The 19,172-nt window shown below is 34.5% G+C and overlaps 1 protein-coding gene, 1 long non-coding RNA gene and 1 pseudogene across 2 annotated transcripts; 2 read left to right on the top strand and 1 right to left on the bottom strand.

The window, feature by feature from the left end:
- Positions 1–4,313, top strand: LOC115990844 (annotated as a pseudogene).
- Positions 4,314–6,587: 2,274 nt separating this feature from the next.
- On the top strand, positions 6,588–13,188 carry LOC115988545 (protein SRG1-like). The gene is made up of 5 exons (XM_031112117.1): positions 6,588–6,945; positions 10,134–10,425; positions 10,869–11,116; positions 11,594–11,918; positions 12,724–13,188. Exons 2-5 carry the CDS (start codon positions 10,177–10,179, stop codon positions 12,976–12,978), a joined length of 1,077 nt encoding a protein of 358 aa, XP_030967977.1. The 5' UTR covers positions 6,588–6,945; positions 10,134–10,176; the 3' UTR covers positions 12,979–13,188.
- A 653-nt stretch (positions 13,189–13,841) lies between these two features.
- Positions 13,842–18,716, bottom strand: LOC115988551. The gene is made up of 2 exons (XR_004091568.1): positions 18,476–18,716; positions 13,842–14,137 (listed from the first exon to the last, which is right to left on the bottom strand). It is a non-coding gene; the product is annotated as an uncharacterized LOC115988551 (long non-coding RNA).
- Positions 18,717–19,172: the final 456 nt, after the last annotated feature.

Below are 19,172 nucleotides of genomic sequence, written 5' to 3'. Positions count from 1 at the left end.
TTCAACCTTACAATAGATAAGGCGAAAGTAGGCATGCAAGAATTCTTTAATCTGCCGGGGGAAGAAAAGAAGTTATGACAACTACCAGGAAATATTGAGGGGTTTTGGCAAATCTTTGTCATGTCCGAGGAGCAGAAATTTGACTGGAGAGACATGTTCTACATAAACAAGCTTCCAATCCATTTGAGGAACTGGTTCCTCAAGATCCCTCTCCCATTTAGCTCTCTCTCTCTCTCTCTCTCTCTCTCTCTCTCTCTCTCTCAATAATTAGTATTTCTTTTACTTTTTTCTAGTATTTGTTCGGCTAAAGAGGATACACAATATAATGAAATGAAAAGATCACAACCAAAACATAGGACGATGATAATAAAAAAAAATTAGGAAATGTATGGTGAATCTCTTTTTTTTAGGTAACACTAACTCCTTTTCTAGATTTGCTTGCTCAAAGCTGATTCCTATTCTAATGATTAAACCATCTTCCATCACATACATGTCGAGATAACTTTGATGCTTACACAATAGAGGTTAGAGACATTGCCAAGAAGATACTTGAACTGATGGCAAAAGCTCTAAGAATGGAACATAATGACATGAGGAACCTGTTCGAAGAAGGATATTAGGGAATGAGGATGAACTACTATCCTCCATGCCCTCAACCTGAGCTTGTGATGGGCCTCAATGCTCACTCAGATGCTGCGGCCTTAACAATCCTCCTCCAAATTAATGAAATGGAAGGTCCCCAGATAAGGAAAGATGGAAGGTGGATTCCAATAAAACCTCTCCCTAATGCTTTTATTGTCAACGTTGGTGACATTTTGGAGGTCAATCCCAAATTTTCGTGTAATTAGTCAATACTCCTAGAATAATGTTTTCTCCTCTCACATAATAATAAGTCCCACTAATTACATATATGGTGAGACCAGGGGCATGACACTTGTTGTCAAGGGATTCAAATGAACCCCTTAACTTCATATATATATATATATATATAGTTTATTTTACCCTTAAATATTTTTGCAGACCCTAATCACAAATCAGTCCAGACCAAAACAAAACAATAATTAGGCACTTAGTGTATTATTTATATTAGTGACTCAAGAAAAAAAAAATAGTAAAGTCAATAATTGTTTAAACATTGGATTGGTTAAGTAGACACATAGTGTAATATTTTTGTATGATATGAATGAGTGTAGGTCAATAAATAATATAGTGTTAGTGGGTTGCATTTTGATCTTTTAATTTAGTTTAATATATTTTTATAAAAATAAAGTCAACTGCATAAAACTAAAAAATGTTATACAAACTTAACAAAATAAAATGGTCACACCTAGTGACTTTGACAATAGATAATAACAACTGATAATAAATTATCATATAAAAATTTTAAAATATTAAAACTCAAAAGGAAATTGTAAAATTTCATGTATTTGAGTTTTTTTTTTTGTATTGATAACTTCTTCTTTTTTTCTTTTTCTTTTTTTTGAGAAAAAGGTAAGCAAAATTTTATTAAAGAATTAAGACAAATCGGATTGGAAAACGTCATCCAAATCCCCAGGTAGATCTTCTACCCAAACATCAGTGTCTGCAAATAAAACTGCTTTCCTAGCTAAACAATGAGCTAATTTATTCCCATCTCGACGAACATGTTGGAAACTACAATATCTTAAAACACCCCCTAACCTCTTAGTTTCATTGACTATATGACCATACAAAGTATTGCAACTCCCTGAAGCATTTAAAGCTTGCACTACCCAAAGGCAATCACCCTCCAAAATAACATCAAAAAGGCTCAATTCTCTAGCAAACTCCACTGCTCGTCTCGCTGCTAGGGCCTCAGCCATCTCCACCGTTCGGGGTAGACCAATTCTGACTCAAGGCAACAACAACCTGACCTGAATGATCTCGATAAACAATACCAATGCCGGCACAGTGCAACTCTTCAAATATTGCAACATCAAAGTTAGTTTTGTAGGTACAACCAGGTGGAGGGGACCAACGAGCTTGAGGACGACGCACAAACCCCTGCTGCTCCTGTTCATTGGCATCCCAGAATTCACGGACCATCATGTTTTCTCAGCCCTCAATCTCATGGAGTTGCCATGAAGGTTGACGGACTCTAACCCGATTTCGCCTCTGCCACAGACACCAACAGATTGTAGCAAACAAAGCAACCTTCAAGCACAATCCCCTCCCCCCCTAAACAAATTCTCTAGAAGTTCAACAAAAGAGCGGCACCCTTTCCGAACCTAAAATTGGAACCTCGGGTTTGACATCCAAACTGCCTGAGCTTGATCACAAAGTCACAGAGAATGCAACGCCAACTCCAAATTATCCCCACACTCCTCACAGACATCATCCACAAGTACATGTTGAGCCTTCAAGTTCACCTTTGTAGGAATTGAATCCTTCGTTGCACGCCAGATGAAATGCCGGATTTTATTGGGAACCTTCATCTTCCAAATCTTCTTCCAAACAACTTGATCATGAGCCAACGAGGACAAGCTAGGTGCAAGACAGTCCTCAGCAACAACAAGCAGGTGATAGGCACTATGAACACTATATCCACCATCCGCCGTCAAAGGCCAAATCAGCACATCCTCCTCCCCATCAGTACAGACCTGGATTTGGCTAACTATCTCAGCTTCCCAAGGCAGAAAACAAAGATCTAATTGACCTGGATCCCAATTTTTTGTGTTGGGAACAAATAACTCACAAACCCGATTCACAGAGGTATTGGCCCAAGGAGAAATAATCTTGCTATGTGTCAGGTCAGGCAGCCACCTATGCCTCCAAATATCAATCAATTCCCCATTCCCAACTCTCCAAATTACTCCTTTATTAATTACAAGCTTGCAAAATACTCTTCCATGCATAGGAACATTTTGGATGAATAGGAGCATCAAGAACACAACCGTTTGGAAAATATTTCGCACTAAACACTTTAAAAAGAAGTGTCTCCTTTTGGTGAATAAGACACCACACTTGTTTTGCTAACATAGCATTATTAAACTTCTGAAGATCCCGGAAACCCATCCCTCCAATTGATTTTGAGAAGCAAAGAGAGCTCCACTTAACCCAATGGATTTTCTTCGAGTCACCACTACCCCACCAAAACTTACGAATCATTGCTTCAATATCTTTGCATAAACCAATCGAAAGCTTGAAAACACCCATTGAAAGCATCATTGATTTCAACTACTGAATGATTTTTATAAATTTTTCATCTTTCAACCGGATAAAGTTTAGTTACAAATTAATTGGTTACAATTTTACTCAATAAAACAAATATTACTACATATTTTCAAAATCTAATCATTGAATTACATGTTCTTTACTCTCTTAATTCACATGTCAAATTTTGTGTCAATCGGATATTATTATTTACTATATGATCTATAATCTTATATTTTATACATAATTTTAAATTATAAAAACTTGCAATTTAAACAATTTATTGATGACATAGTTACTAATCTTTAATTTTCTCAAAATTTTGCAAGCATAGAGGATATAAGAAAAAGATGTAATTCAATAGTAGGTTTGTCAAAATTCAACTCCAATAAAAAGATATTGAGTAAAGTTGTAATCTAAGACTATAACCAATTTTGTAGCAAAACTCTGTCCCTTTCAATCTATTAAACTAACGAACTACGGTCCTAATACTAATAATTAGCTCAAAAACATAATCAAAAACCAAATCACAGCCTTCGACTCGCCAAAATGCTCAATCTTTTCAGAGCTCAAAACTCAAAGCAAGCTAGAAACAACAGAAATGCAAAAATAAAAAAATAAAATTGTTCTTTCTTTTCGTTTGGATACACTTATCTAGAAGCAATCAAAAGCATGATCTACCAATGTCCAACGACTACCATAATTGGTTTTCCATGCATGGTTTTCCAGATTGTGACGAATGGAATTTACCGTAGCATCGAGCATAGGGCAACTGTTAACTCAGCAAAGGAGAGGCTCTCCTTGGCCACATTTTACAACCCAAGACGAGAAGCAGATATTGGTCATGCACCAAGCCTTATCACTCAAGAATCACCAGCATTGTTCAAGAGAATAGGTGCTCGTGATTATTTAAGGGGATATCTCTCACGTGAACTCGATGGGAAGACATACATTGATGGCATGAAGATCCAGAATGAGGAACAGAAAGGCACTTGAGAGTTGAGACATACCTTTGAGTTTAAATAAGGAAATAAATGGCATAAAACCTATATTGTATGCGTGCTAGTGGTTTGTCTACTAAGTCTGGTTTAATTAAATGCAAGACAGATTCAAATAATTGCAATATTCATTCTAAAATCGTTTGTTTTGCCAAAGCAGGACCAAGAGAACTCATAATCCATAGTAGTAAATAATAGACCACTAGATTTACAGCATACAGATAGCACAGCACATGCAATTGATTGACCTTCTAACTCTAGGGGATAATTAACTTGCAGAAATCGGAGGAAATCATTCTGCAATCTGAGAATTGGATATTTGGAAAGCATAAAAAGTTTGAAACTAATATGTAATGTAAATATACCTATATATCAATAATGCTTCACAAAAATTGTGTGCAAACATTTGAAAACCAATAAAGTTAGTGCCAAACTCAATTAGCTAGCACCTCCTAGTGTTTTTGACAAAACATCCCAACTTCAAATTCCCCCACTCTAGACCATCGATATATTAAAAATAAAAATTAAAAAATAATAATAATAATAAATAAAAATAAAAACCCTACTTTGTTAGTTTATATTCTCTAGTCTCTACAATGATTCATTAGTATAGGCAATTAATTTTTTAGACAGAAATCTTGAAGGAACCAATATACATTCGATTAAATATTAAAAGCAAGCCACGCTATATGGCAGAATAAGCATTGCAACCACTAAGAATCTCATTGCCAAGATTCTTAGTCCAGATCAATCTCAGCTAATGATATCTAAGGTCAACAAAATGAAGAGGCTATAACTGTGATTAAATAAAGCTTTCTCTATTAACCATAGATTCTTAGGAGAATGACAACTTGTAAGATATTCCTCTGCCAGGAGAATGGTTCGAATGGTCAACCCAGCAAAAAATACTAAATTCGTAGAAACTGAAGAAAGGAAATCCAGAACTTATTATAAAGCTTAGAAGAAAATAATCTTAACCATTAAATTATTGTACATTGAATATTATTTATGTCCTTTGTCAGAGCAAACGCCGCAAGCTTAGCTAGGTTTAAGAATTTTTTTTTTTTTTTTAAATGTCAAATGCTTTACGCAGAGTCAACAGGTTTATTAAATACAATTTGTAATAATAAATAAATAATATATAAAACATACGCTGCATTCAAAATATGGAGGAAAAAAAAAAAAAAAAACAAAGAAGAAATAACAGAATATTAGTTTTACAAAATAGAAAATAAAGTACAGAAATTGTTAATATGTTACATATATCGCTATGCTATGAGGACCAATGGCTTCATTCCTTATTCCTGACCTGAAGTATATTAATCCCTAAATTTCAAGTTTTCAACAGTACCTGTACGTGATAAATTTGTCATGTGTTATGATGGAACAGAGCAAAACCCTTATAGCAAGCATCAGTGTAATCTTTGAACCTAACATTGACACAGAAAAAAGAAATATAAGGAAAAGCCTTAAAATAAGCGGCATATTAAGATCTATAGTAAGAAAGAAAGAGAATGACAAAAGAAGGAATGAACCTCTTCACTATTTACACCACCAAAAAAATAAAATTAGTTACTGTCAAATGCAATGCTACGAGGTTGAAGCTGCAATTTTTTTCTTTGCAGTGGGGTCATAAATGGAACAAGTCTCATGTGATGACATGCACATGAAAGTATGTATACAAGTTGCCATGTCACATCGTATTTATCAGAGGAAAAGTAAAACATGGTGTTCAATGGATTGTGATCCTTTGTAACAAAACGCTTTTCACTGCATGCACCTTAAAAACACACTGAAGCATCTCAAAAAAGTTGGCTGACCAAACAAAATGGCCCTTAATAGTATAACATCACTCATCCCTCAATCTAACAACAGGTTATAATTTAGACTACAAGTATTAGTAAGAATCAAGTGTTGGTGAAACTTGAAAATATCAAGTGCAAGAGTTCCTATTCTTCAAGACTTCAAGACTCAAGAGTGATTATTTATTCTTTCCACATTATATATTTTTAAAAATTCTTTTATCATTTTCTTCCTTTTTTGATGCAGTAATTATTCTTTTCACATTATTGATTATTCTATACCTAACACATTTGTTCTGTTCACACCTTTATCAACCATTACGCATGCAAAACAACTAACAAGACTCGAGTGAGATAGTATCATGTTTGGTGGGGAACCATTTTTACACATTTTTTTCACAATTTTTTTACTTCATACATCAGTAGGTTGTACAAACACTGCTAATCAATTAATTTCTTGTATCTTTGTTTCAAAATTAAAAAGCAAGAACCACAACTGTAAAAAGTTCTAGAACCCTCTCTCTAAATAGAATATCTGATCTTTATTGATTGAAGAAGAGTGAATACAATGAATGAATCTATACACTATTGCTATCTATATATACAATCTGAGTAAGCAAACAATCCTAATCATCAAGCCACGTGTACAAGCTATAACTGCTGCTTATGTCATGCTTCTATCCATATGGCAGAGCTCCTACATACACGTGAATGAAGTGTTCATGATAAGGAACTGATTCAATCACCTCTGACAGCTCTGGACCTATCCAATTGCTCTGAATTTCAATTCCTTGAGTACTGCCCTGTTCTCCATCTCTGTTCTTATATCTGCTAATAGCTTGAGTGCATTCCTCCTTACTTTTAACAACAATTGAATTATTAAAGAGCAGAGGGTTTTCTCACAACCACAAGAACACGTCGTAGATAGAGAGGAGAGAGAGGCACTGAGCTCTCAACTGAGAGAGAGAAATTGGGTAAAATCTCTTGCTGTCTTGTGATTTGTTTTTGCTAGGATTTGTATTTATTCAGTCTATAGTAGTAAAAGGTAAATTTATGACTATTATTCAATTTGGAAACACCGAGAGCTGATATCTAAGATGCTAGAGAAACAGCTATTGAGATTGAGTTATTGTAAACTTTAAGGAGAAATTTTCCATTTTTAAGCCTAGATATAATTTTGAATTGCCAAGACTGTATAGCCAGACCAACCAGCAAAATCTCCTAGACAAAGTGCTAAAGTGCTCCAGAGGGAAGCTAAGAGGCCAAAACAGGATGCTGACTAATCAAAACAACTAGCTAGAAAGGTAGGAGCAAGTAATAGACGCTAAACAACAATTCAAGAGTCAAAACAATATGCAAAAAATTCCAAACCATAGACTAAACAACTAGTCCTAACAACTAGACGGCCTGAAGATGAGTCAAAACAGCAACCTGAAAGGTTTATGGACGAAACTTTTGATAAAAAGAAAACTCGTGAATTGCATGATGTGGAGAATTTCGAGCAAGAGTAGGAGAGGTAAGAAGGTATTGAAACTGCTATTGTAGAAATAGAAATAGACAAATTAGCTACTATTAGGCCTATTTCTATGCCAATTACAACTTAGTTAGCTACACATATTATGCTACAACATGCAGAAATCAAAACAAAAGAAGATAGTATCATGAGAGTAGAGATCACAGAGCAGGAGGGTAGGATTGTCATCCATGTTGTCCAAAGGGAACTTGGAAATTGAAATGTGAAACAAAAATAGATTGGCATGAATGGAAACTCATGACATTCAATTTCTAACCTTTTTTTTTTTTTTTTGCTTGAGTTATACATAATTACACAAGGAACAATACCAAATCTGATTTTTCATTCTTGATAATTTTGACGCCATGGTTGAAAACAGAAAAGGAACTTCCAATCTTATCATTGCTACCTCCAACAAAGAAGGTGAAGTATCAAATTCATTCTTGTAATGTCACTCTAAGGATGCTGTTTAATAAACTGGGGACATTAGTACTTCAACATTTCAAAACTCAAGCTCGAGTTTCACCAACTAAGGGAGATTGATGCAACCGTCATAGTTCTAGGAAAAACAAATTTAAATACCTTGAAATTCAAGAATTGTGATCTAGTTTCAATGTGGGGTCATCTAGGCACCTTTAATAGACTATGTTCTAGTTTCTTTGTGATATTTGTAGTTCAAATCGCACCTCCTTCTCTCCTACTATCTACTTATCAAAAAAAAAAAAAAAAAAATTACTAAGTTTGTTTAAGCTAGAAAGTTACTAGTACAATTTTAATTAAGTTTTACTATAATAAAGGTATTCCTGTAATTTCTAGATTTTATGGAGCGGAGCATATCAAATGTCTATGATTCTTATTTTATATTTATTTTGAGACATTTTTCTGTTTGGTAAGTGCTTAATTTTCTTTGTTATCAAAAGTCCTAGTTGGTGTGAGCACCAAAATTTCTTGTTGATCTGATTGATCATACTTTACACTGATTGATGTTATTGGATGTCGATACTTTTTAGAATTAATACTTTATCTGCTCTAATTTTTATATTTGATGTAATTGATTGTGAATTATTTCCATCGCTTACTTGGGTATAAAGTTATTTCCTTTCCTTCTAATATCTAATTGGGAACCCCATTTAAAGCTTCCATAATTCACTATTATAGGCAGCTGATCGTGGACTAATGAAATCTGGTTTGAAATTTTTTTTTCCAAGCTTGGCTAACTCTAAGAAACTTAAGTGGTTTTAAGACTACAAACTATTTTACAACTGTTTTGTCATAACTTTGATATGACAAACTGTAAGTGATTGTCTATCATTTACATATGGACCCACCGTTTCTTTTTGACCAGTCACATGATTCTGCCACATCACAGTTGTGGAAAAGAAGTTATGAAATAAATTGTGGTCCTAAATTTTTTTCCTCAGTCCCTCTTTCTTTGCTGGGTGTTAATTTCTAGATTTTGACATTTTGTACTTCTTTCTACTACTGCGTGATAATTTCTAACAACCATATCTTTGATCACTTTATTTTATCCCTCTTTCCATTATTTGATATTTAATAAGCCTAGATGTTGATTAATAAGTTTATCTTCTTCTTCTTTTTCTTTTTTCTTTTTTTCTTTTTTTACCTACACATGTTCCCCTTGAGAACGCGTTTGTAATCTTTCTAGGAAAAGGTTTTTTGTGAGCCCCAGTACTGTTTCTAGGAATAGGATTGGCAATAGTCTAAGGCTTCCTCATGGTCAACAAATATAGAGATTAAATTTTATAAAATTCCAAAACCAGATTTTAAGCTCTAAGGGTGTGATTGCTTAGGAAAGTGGGAGTAGCTGGGATTTATCTTTCTTTATTTCACGTTCAAATAATTCAATGTCACAACACCAAAAAGCCATCTACTCCCTCAATATCTATATTCAAAATCCAATATTTTCATTTCCTAAATCTTAAAATATCAAACGAAACTAATGGCATGGTCAAAATTCCTGATTTAGAGCAGAATTTCTAAAGACCCTACATGGCCAGTAAAGTTTTTGTCTTGTGTCAAGACCAATTCAAAGGTTGATTAGCAACAAAGTAAAGGGGTAAAAGAATTTCACCAAAAAAAAAAAAGGGGGTAAAAGAAAATTTGGTGGGAAAAAACCTTTAAAAATTATTTTGTTACAGTATTTTTCAGTTTTCAGTTTTCATCTGTATCTAAACAGACCCGAAGTTAGAAATAGTTTGAAGGGAAAGTTTATTTATTTATTTTGTTTAACGAAGAAGCAATTTTAACAATTAATGCTACTAATGCAATACTTTCATAATAAAATTTAGGTGATAAGTTGTTAAAAGTATATAAAAAAAAGTGATGTTAATTATGAGTCTAGATAAAAACCAATTACAATATACCACTTAACTTTTTTTGTAAAATTATTGTGAAAACAGCACTATGATAATTATATTTAAGCTTATTTCAACTGGTTTCCAACAAAATTTAGGTTTAGGTTGTTTGAAAATTTTTATTTAGGTGTAAAAAAAACTATATATAGTGTTTTTTTTTTTTTTTTGGGCCAGATCAGAGGTCCAATGAACCCCTTGGCTGGCTGTAGCGCCTCCCTGTTGTAGACCTATTCAACTCTTGGGATAAATTTAAAGTTCACGGTTCTCTGTTCAGGAGCTAAGACTTTAAGCTCTTCTTTTTGGGTTTTCTTGGAGCTATGGAACCAGAAATAACGACGCTACGGAGCTCTATCCCAGTTCCTTGTGTTCAAGAGCTAGCAAAGGAGACGACAAGCACAGTCCCACCGCGTTATGTGCGTTTTCCTAATGAGCCTCCCATCATATCTGACACCACTTCTCTACCCCAAGTCCCAGTCATCGACATGCAAAGGTTATTTTCTGCAGAATTTAAGGACACAGAGTTGGAGAAGTTACACCATGCAAGCAAGGAATGGGGTTTCTTCCAGGTTATCCTCTCTCTCTCTCTCTCTCTCTGTGAAAAGAATGTTTAGGAGTGGAAAAACTGTACCTGACTTACTGAATCTGAACAACTATGATCAAAATAATCGGTGGTTAAGTGGTAAAAAAAGGAATTAGAGAAAGAGATGAGATATGATTTGATGTAAAACATGACAAAGTGAGAAGAAAACTCTTCCGAACAAAAAGAGTCGACTTTACTCTCTTTATGATTTCCTATTTTATTTCTTATAGTACGAGACTGTACGACTGTACCAGGATAATAGATTATACAACTTTAAAGTTACAAACTTGGTCAGGCCACAACGAAGAGTTGGCATTCTATATTGTTCGGAAACTTAGTTCATAATTTTTTTTTTTTCTTTAATATAAAAAACTAGTTTAAATATATTATTATATTTTAGTTTGAATGGAGTATATTCCTTTTGCACAGTTAATTAATCATGGGGTGAGCATTTCATTGGTGGAGAAGGTGAAATTAGGCATTCAAGAACTATTTAATCTGCCAAGGGAAGAGAAGAAGAAGCTATGGCAAGTACCAGGAGATCTTGAGGGGTTTGGACAGGCCTTTGTTGTGTCTGAGGAACAAAAGCTTGATTGGGGAGACATGTTCTACATGGTCACACGTCCAATCCATTTGAGAAAGCCTCACTTGTTCCCCAAGATCCCACTCCCATTCAAGTATCTCTCTCTCTCTCTCTCTCTCTCTCTCTTCACAATGATTGGTACTTCTTCTTCTTTTTTTTCTTGACTCAATAATTTGTACTTTTTTTTATTAATTATTTTCAAGAACTTATTTTTAACCAAATGACAAATAGGCATGCGGCATTGTCCACTCATAAAAACGTTATATCAACTTCTATGATCCAATTAAAGAGTCTTGCACATTAACTTAATCTGCACTTTACTGTATTTTTAATAAGGATGTTCAAAGTTTAAATTTCCTCTCCTCCCTCCCAAAAAAAAAAAAATCAACAACATATTAGCTAGCTCTTGACAATAATAATAAATAATTAAGAGCACTACCTTTTATATATATATATATATAGAGAGAGAGAGAGAGAGAGAAGCAACATTAACTTCTTCTTTTTTCTAGTTGGGTTTACTCATAGTCTAATTACTATTCTAGTGATTTACAATCTCTTTCTTCAAATGTAGAGATAACTTAGACGCTTACTCAACAGAGGTTAAAGACCTTGCCATGAAAATACTTGAACTAATGGCAAAAGCTCTAGGAATGGAACATAATGACATGAGGAGCCTGTTTGAAGAAGGGTTTCAAGCAATGAGGATGAACTACTATCCTCCATGCCCACAACCTGAGCTTGCGATTGGCCTCAATGCTCACTCAGATGCTGTGGGCTTAACAATCCTCCTCCAAGTCAATGAAATGGAAGGCCTCCAGATAAGGAAAGATGGGAGGTGGATTTCAGTCAAACCTCTCCCTAATGCCTTTATTGTCAACATTGGCGACATTTTGGAGGTAAATACCAATTTTTTGAGTAATTATTCAACACTCCCTAAATAATATGTTTTCTCCTCTCACATAATTACAAGTATCACAAATTAATTATATGATAAGGTCTATATTCATGCTAGCAAAATTGCTTCCAAACTATTGAGTGATTTTTCCAAAGTTTCCATCTTCCTATCCATTTAGCTAGAACTAAGGTTCATTTCTTTTCTTTTTTTTGCTGAAACTAAGGTTCATTTCTTAAAACATAATTAAAGACCAAATCAAATACATAGACACACCAAATCCTTTTGCAATATGCTCAATATTTAAGGGGCTCAAAAGTCAAAGCAAGACCAAATAGAAAAGAAATTCTTAAAAAAAAAAAAAAAAAAGAATTATTCCAAAATTAAATCGCAATCTTTACCATACCATTTCCCATAACTATCTTATATAACATACTATAACTAACAATCAATTACTTTCACATGATCCTACTACTTTTTCTCTACCACTACAGTTGACCACATAAAATAATTGTGGCAAAAAGTATGTAAAAGTTTGTAATCCTAGAATTTTTTAAACTTACATCTAAGGACTTAGATTAGTTCCCGTGTCCAATTGCACTAAACACATTGAGATGTGATACATGTCCAACAATAGACAAATAGAATCATTCGGATGGGTCTAATGCAACTGGACACTAAACCCAATCCTTACTTTATATTTATTTGTTCTTTCTTTTCATTTGGACACCTTATCTAGAATCAAACAAAACCATGAGCTACCAAAGTCCAAAACTACCATTATTGGTTTTCCATGAATTATTTGGCAGATTGTGACGAATGGAATTTACCGTAGCATCGAGCATCGGGCAACTGTTAACTCAGCAAAGGAGAGGCTCTCTGTGGCCACATTTTACAACCCAAGCCTAGAAGCAGATATGGGTCCAGCACCAAGCCTTATTACTCCAGAATCTCCAGCATTGTTCAAAAGAATAGGCGCTGCTGATTATTTCAGGGAACTTTTCTCACGCAAACTCGATGGAAAGGCATTCATTGATTCCATGAGGATCCAGAAAGGCACTTAAGACTTGAGAGATACTATTGAGTTTAAAACCTATATATTGTATGTGTGCGCTAGTGGCTTGTATACTTAAATCTGGTTTGATTAAATGCATCCAGATTTGAATAAACGCAATATTCATAATAAATTGTTTGCTTTGATGGGGATGTAGATTGAATGACCTGCAAACTCTTGGGTCAGATTACTAGAAGGGATAACCAATAACTTGCAGAAATCTGAGAAAATCATTCTACAATCTGAGAATTGGACATTCTATAAGGATTAAGGAGGCTACATATCTTAATCTCATTGCCAAGATTCTTAAATTTCTCAGCACCATTAAACATGGTTTCCTCAGACAGACCATTTCAAACCCACTTTTGTCCAGATCACTCGCAGCTATAATGATATATCAAGTCAATAAAATGAAGTGGCTATAACTGTGATTAAATAAACTTTCTCAATTAACCATAGATTTTTAGGATAATGAAACTTGAAAGATATTCCTCTGCCAGGAGGAACGGTTCAAATGGCCAGCTAATATAAAAATGCACCCAGCAACAATACAAAATTCATAAAAACTAAAGAAAAAAAGAAAAAAAAATCTGGAACATATGATAAAGCTTAGAAGAAAGGAAACATAGCCAATAAATTATTGTGCATTGAATGAATTATGTCCTTTGTCACAGAAAACACCACATGCAAAGAATCTAACTCAACTGCCACAGCTTAGCATTTCTCCCGAAATCAACTCAACCGATTTCAAAACAAAAATTTGGCGTATTCTGCCATAGTTCCATAGGAAACCCATTATCAACTTTGTCAAATGAAAATTCTTCACCTACTCAAGCATAATATAACTCACACACCAAGAGAGAGAGAGAGAGAGAGAGAGAGAGAGAGATCAACATATCACTAAGTAATTTACTCAAAAACAAACAGATTAAAAATAGAAGTTGCAGCATAACATCTACTATTTTTAAAATAGAAAAATAATGTACAGAAATTGTTGAATATGTTACATATATCGCTATGCTATGCGGACCAATGGCTTCATTCCCTATTCATGACCTGAAGTATATTAATCCCTAAATTCCAACAGTACCTTTAAGTGATAAATTTGTCATATATTATGTTGGAACAGAGAAAAACCCTTACAGCAGGCATCAGTGTAATCTCTGAACCTAAAAATTCACACAACAAAAATAATTGTCAGGAAAAGCTTTAAATTAAGTGGCATATTAAAGGTAACTACATCAAGATTTACAGTATGTCATTAATGGAAAGAACGAGTATGACAAACGACGAAATGAACCTCTACACTATTTACACCACCAAAAAATAAAATTAGTTAATATCAGATGAAATGCTTTGAGGTTGAGGTTGCATTTTTTCTACAGTGGTCATAAATGGAACAAGTCTCGTGATGACATGCACATGAAAGTATGCACACAATATTGGACCACTTTCTAGTTTATTGTGATACAAGTATGCAATATTGGACCACTTTCTGGTTTATTGTGATACAAGTATGCAATATTGGATCACTTGCTGGCTTAATGTGATATGCTGTAACCGCTATATCAGTTTTCTAGCCATTTTCACATCCTATTTATCAGAGGAAAAGTAAAACATGGTGTTCAATGGATTGTGATCCTTCATAATAAAAAGCTTCACTCCATGCTCCTTAAAAACACACTAAAAGCATCTCAGAAAAGTGGGTTGACCAAACTAAATGGCCCTTAATAGTTTAATAACACTCTCCCTCAATCTAACAATAGGCTATAATATGGCAAATCTTTTTTTAAAAGAGGTTATAATTTAGCAAAGTTTCAAGCTAAATGGAGATGTTCAACATGTTTAGGATACTAGACTACATATTAACAAGGTGATTCAAGAGTTGGTACTAGCATCAAGTGCAAGAGTTCCTATCCTTAAACACTTTAAGACTCAAGGCCAAGTTGTCTCCAACCAGGGGAGAATGATCCAAGGAGTGTGAAGACAATTTTATTTTAGTTTAGTTTATTTAATCTTAAGAGGCAAGTGTATCTTTTCCTATTGTTCTATTGGATTTTATTTTAAGTCTTATAAGCTAATTTGGTTATTTGTATCTTATTTTATTAAATAATTAGGTTTTGGCTCCAGTCAAATAGGGTTAGGATTTAGTCCTAATAGTCTTTATGAGTGTACAACTGTACTCCTAACACAAGTTTATGATGAATAAATTTCTATTGGAATTTTTCCAATGACTTGGTGTTGATTCCTAGGTTTTCAATCCTACTTGGTGTAGATTCCAAGCAACCCTAGGCATCTATTCCTCAGTTCATTTTTATTTTTTTATTCTTATTAATTCTCAATTCCCTTGGTGAATTTGTGCTACATCAATTACATCATAAAACCAGTTTCTGCCATAATGATTTCACATCTTGGGAGATGCTATGCAAGTGGATTGACTTGGGAAGAGGGTAAGACGCTTCTTATAGAAATTCTTCTAAGAAATCTTCATGATTATTTTCTCAAGCAACTATACACTCTTAAACAATGTGATTTGTGCATAAATGATTATGTAAGAAAATATGACGATTTATTATTATGTCTGTAGTAGAAAGTAAATGTATGACTATTATTCGAGTCAAAAGTAGGCTGAGAGTTGAAATCAAAGATGCTAAAGAAACAGCTATTCAGTTTGAGTTTGTAAATTTTAAGGAGAAATTTAACAGTTTTAAGCCTAAACATGATTTTGAATTGCCACAAGACAACTGTACAGCAAGACCAGCAAAATCTACTATACAGAGCTAAAATGCTACAAAGGGAAGCTAAGAGGCAAAAAAAGGATGCTGACAAATCAAAACAACTTGCTAGAAAGGTAGAACAGCTGAAGGAGAAAGAATTAGACTGTAAACAACAATTCAAAAGTCAAAACAATATGCAACAATTCCAAACAGTTGGAAAAACAGGGCAAAGTTAAAGTACGGATCCTCTAGTGAGTTTTGGAGTTCTGAGGAGGTTCAGCGCTCGTACGGTGTAGTGTTATTGAAGTTTATTAGAAGAGGATGGGATCATTTTGTGAAATTTATTAGATACAGTGTGGGGGTGGATCAAAAGCTAGGTCCTGTGGCAGGGGGAGTCTACTCTTAAGGAGATATTTCCAGATTTGTATCCATTAGCCCAAGATAAAGATTCCACAGTGGCAAATTATGTAGAGTTCAGACATGAACAGGTGTATTGGCATCCTGTGTTCCTCCGGCAGTGCAAGATTGGAAAGTAAAGGTATAGAGGTTGTGACTTTGTTGTGGGATCATCTCTACAGTACTAAGATACTGATTGAAGAGGTTGATAAATTGGTGTGGATTCCATTGAAAAAAAAAGAGGGTTTCCTGGTGAAGAGGTACTCAGAGCCTTGAAAGGAAAGGGGGGAGAGAGGGGGTTGGGGGGGCATTCCTTGTTTAAGTATTTGAAAGTTAGTATCCCATCAAGGGTGGCTTTCTTCTCTTGGTTCTTGTTGCGTAACTTTCGGGAGGGTTTTGACAACAGATAACTTGAGGAAGAGGGGTATCATTTAGACAGAATGGTGTTTCACGAGGATATGAATCATTTATTTCTTCACTGTGTAGTGGCGTCAAGACTAGTGTGCTATGGTTTACTCCCTGTTTGGTGTTTCTAGTGCTATGCCCATGTCAGTTTGGAAGATGATCGAGGGTTGGAAATGGTGCTTTTGGGAAGCATGGTAATGGGACTGTTTGGCAAGTAGTTCACTTGTGTCTTATGCAGTGCATTTGTTGTGAATGTAACGTTCGGTGCTTTGAGGATCAAGAACTTTGCATGGTTAAACTAAAATACATATTCCTAAAGTCCTTATATGAGTGGACGTCATCACCTACCTCAATTTTAGTTAAGGGGTTCCTAGATTATTGCCTCCTTGAGCTTTTCCTAGATGTTTTTTATTGATATTTTCTATATTCTTCTGTTGCTAGTGTGTCCCACTGTATACAGCTAGCATACTTTGGCAGCACTTTTTCTGATGTTAATGTAATTATTTACTTAAAATAATAATATTTTAAAAAATCTAGTTGTAAGTCATAACACCTAGATGACCTGAAGATGAGTCAAAACAGAAACCTAAAAGGTTAATGGGGGAAATTTTTGATAAGAAGAAAAATCTTGAATTGCATGATGAGGAGAATTTTGAGCAAGAATAGGAGAGCAAAGAAAAAGGGAATTGAATCTGCTATTGTAGAAAAAGAAATTGACAAATTAGCTACTATCTGGCCTATTTTTGTGCCTATTACATCTTAGTTAGCTAGACATATTATTTTACAACATGCTGAAAAAAAAAAAAGGAAGAAGATAGTATCATAAGATTAGAGATTGATGCAACCGGCAAAAGAATCCTAGGAAATTTCCTTACCAAACTGCCTCCAGTATCCGGGAACTCTTAACTCATAGATTTTAAAGAAAATTACAGAAACAATCAGACTTCGGCAGATAACAACATGGTTAACACTATGTCAATCCATAGTTTCCTACCTGGTTCAATTTATACAGAGTACTCAAGTTTTCCAATTTCCAATGAATGACTCAATTATAACACGCATCAAACTGTCCACAGAAAATACAAAAGGCACCTTATACCACAGAAAATTCATCTATATCCAAACTGTTTTGAGTAGTATGTTGATTAAGTTATGTAGATGGAAAAACTAAAACGTTTTTCAAAACATCTACTTAAACACACCTGGAAAAGTAGAGAAGCTAATTCATATCCCTGTTGAACATATAATTCCTATACTTTGACAAGTCAGGAAGATAGGAGATGACAACTGTAACCATCCCGATAACAGTTCCAACATAGCATGTGCCTGAATTCAGGTACAAATTTTTATCCTCAATGACAAACACAGGCTACTTTGGACCAAGCACATGCATGAAATATATTGAATTAAAATTAATGCTCTTCCTTTCCCGTAAAACCTCTGTACCCAATATTACACTCATTACAGTTTCTCTTCTATTTTACAACTGATCACAAGTGCACCTATATATTATGCAGTCAATTTTAGTCCATATTGGGGCATACAACACCAACCCCCCAACTCCCCCAATCACCACAGAACATATGAACAATTGTCTGATTTTCTCTCTTCATCTTTTCCCATCCTCTCCAAGAGTAGTGAAATTTTCTCATTCCCTTCCCTTATGTTTGAAATTTCTATGACAAGTGTTATTGTTCTTCCCTCTTTCAGCCTAGTAATCTACTTGTTTTCACTCGAAAATTCTCACTTTAATATAATAAGTACATCAATGCTCTTTGGGATTACAGGGGCTTAAGGTTCGAAAAAACATTCTTTTTGATAAAGAAAACAAACCCAAATCATAACTCATGTCAAAAACCCAACTTCAAAAAGATCTCATAGCATCTCATACACAACAATGCAAAGACAAAATCAGAACCCTTTATAACCAGCATAAAAGTAAAAACTAAACCCAAAAAAATAAAAACAAGTTAGAAGGAAAAATCATACCTTTTTAGCACAAACCATCTCTCAGGGAATGGAATGAACAAGTGACGAAAGCCATGGCCAAGTTGAGTTTGGGGTTGAATTGCTGGACACATCTTAAACCCTAAACCCACAACAGCACAGAGCAAGAGAAAGAGTATCTGAGTATATGTATGGAGAAAGTGAGAGGATTTGGGTTTTGTGCAGCGACTGTGAGAGTGGGCTATAAAGGTGGCACTAATCACGAGGCAAACAGGCTTTGTGTTTGTTTTTTTGTTTTTTTGTTTTTTTTTTTTTACGTATCCGAGGTGAAAAGTTTGTTTGGTTTGAAAATGAAACCCCGCCCATTGTGTTCTGTCTTCAAAAACAGAAATCACACGCACACACAGCACAGCACAAGTACTCACACAACAACAACAAAGACACAAATCTCTGTCTATCTGTCCCTTCGTTGTCTTCAAGCTCCATCTTTAAGTTCACGAATTTTGATTGCATTCCAGGCGCGTAATTTCCACCTCCCAATCAGAACTCAGAAGGGACAACCTATTTATTTTGTCACGTCAGCTCATCAAAATTTGATATCTTTATGGGAAATTACACTTTACTGTTTTACCTTTGATAACATTTTACACCCTAAATGCATGTCTTACATTTTAAATGCATGCCTTACGTTTTTTTTTTTTTTTTTTTTTAGAAAAGTCTTACGTTTTAAATTAAGGTG

This window comes from Quercus lobata, chromosome 5 (genome assembly GCF_001633185.2).
Source record: "Quercus lobata isolate SW786 chromosome 5, ValleyOak3.0 Primary Assembly, whole genome shotgun sequence".
In the NCBI taxonomy this organism is placed as follows: Eukaryota; Viridiplantae; Streptophyta; class Magnoliopsida; order Fagales; family Fagaceae; genus Quercus; species Quercus lobata.
The sequence above is the reverse complement of the archived record's forward strand: the minus strand, read 5'-3'. Positions and strand labels throughout refer to the sequence as shown.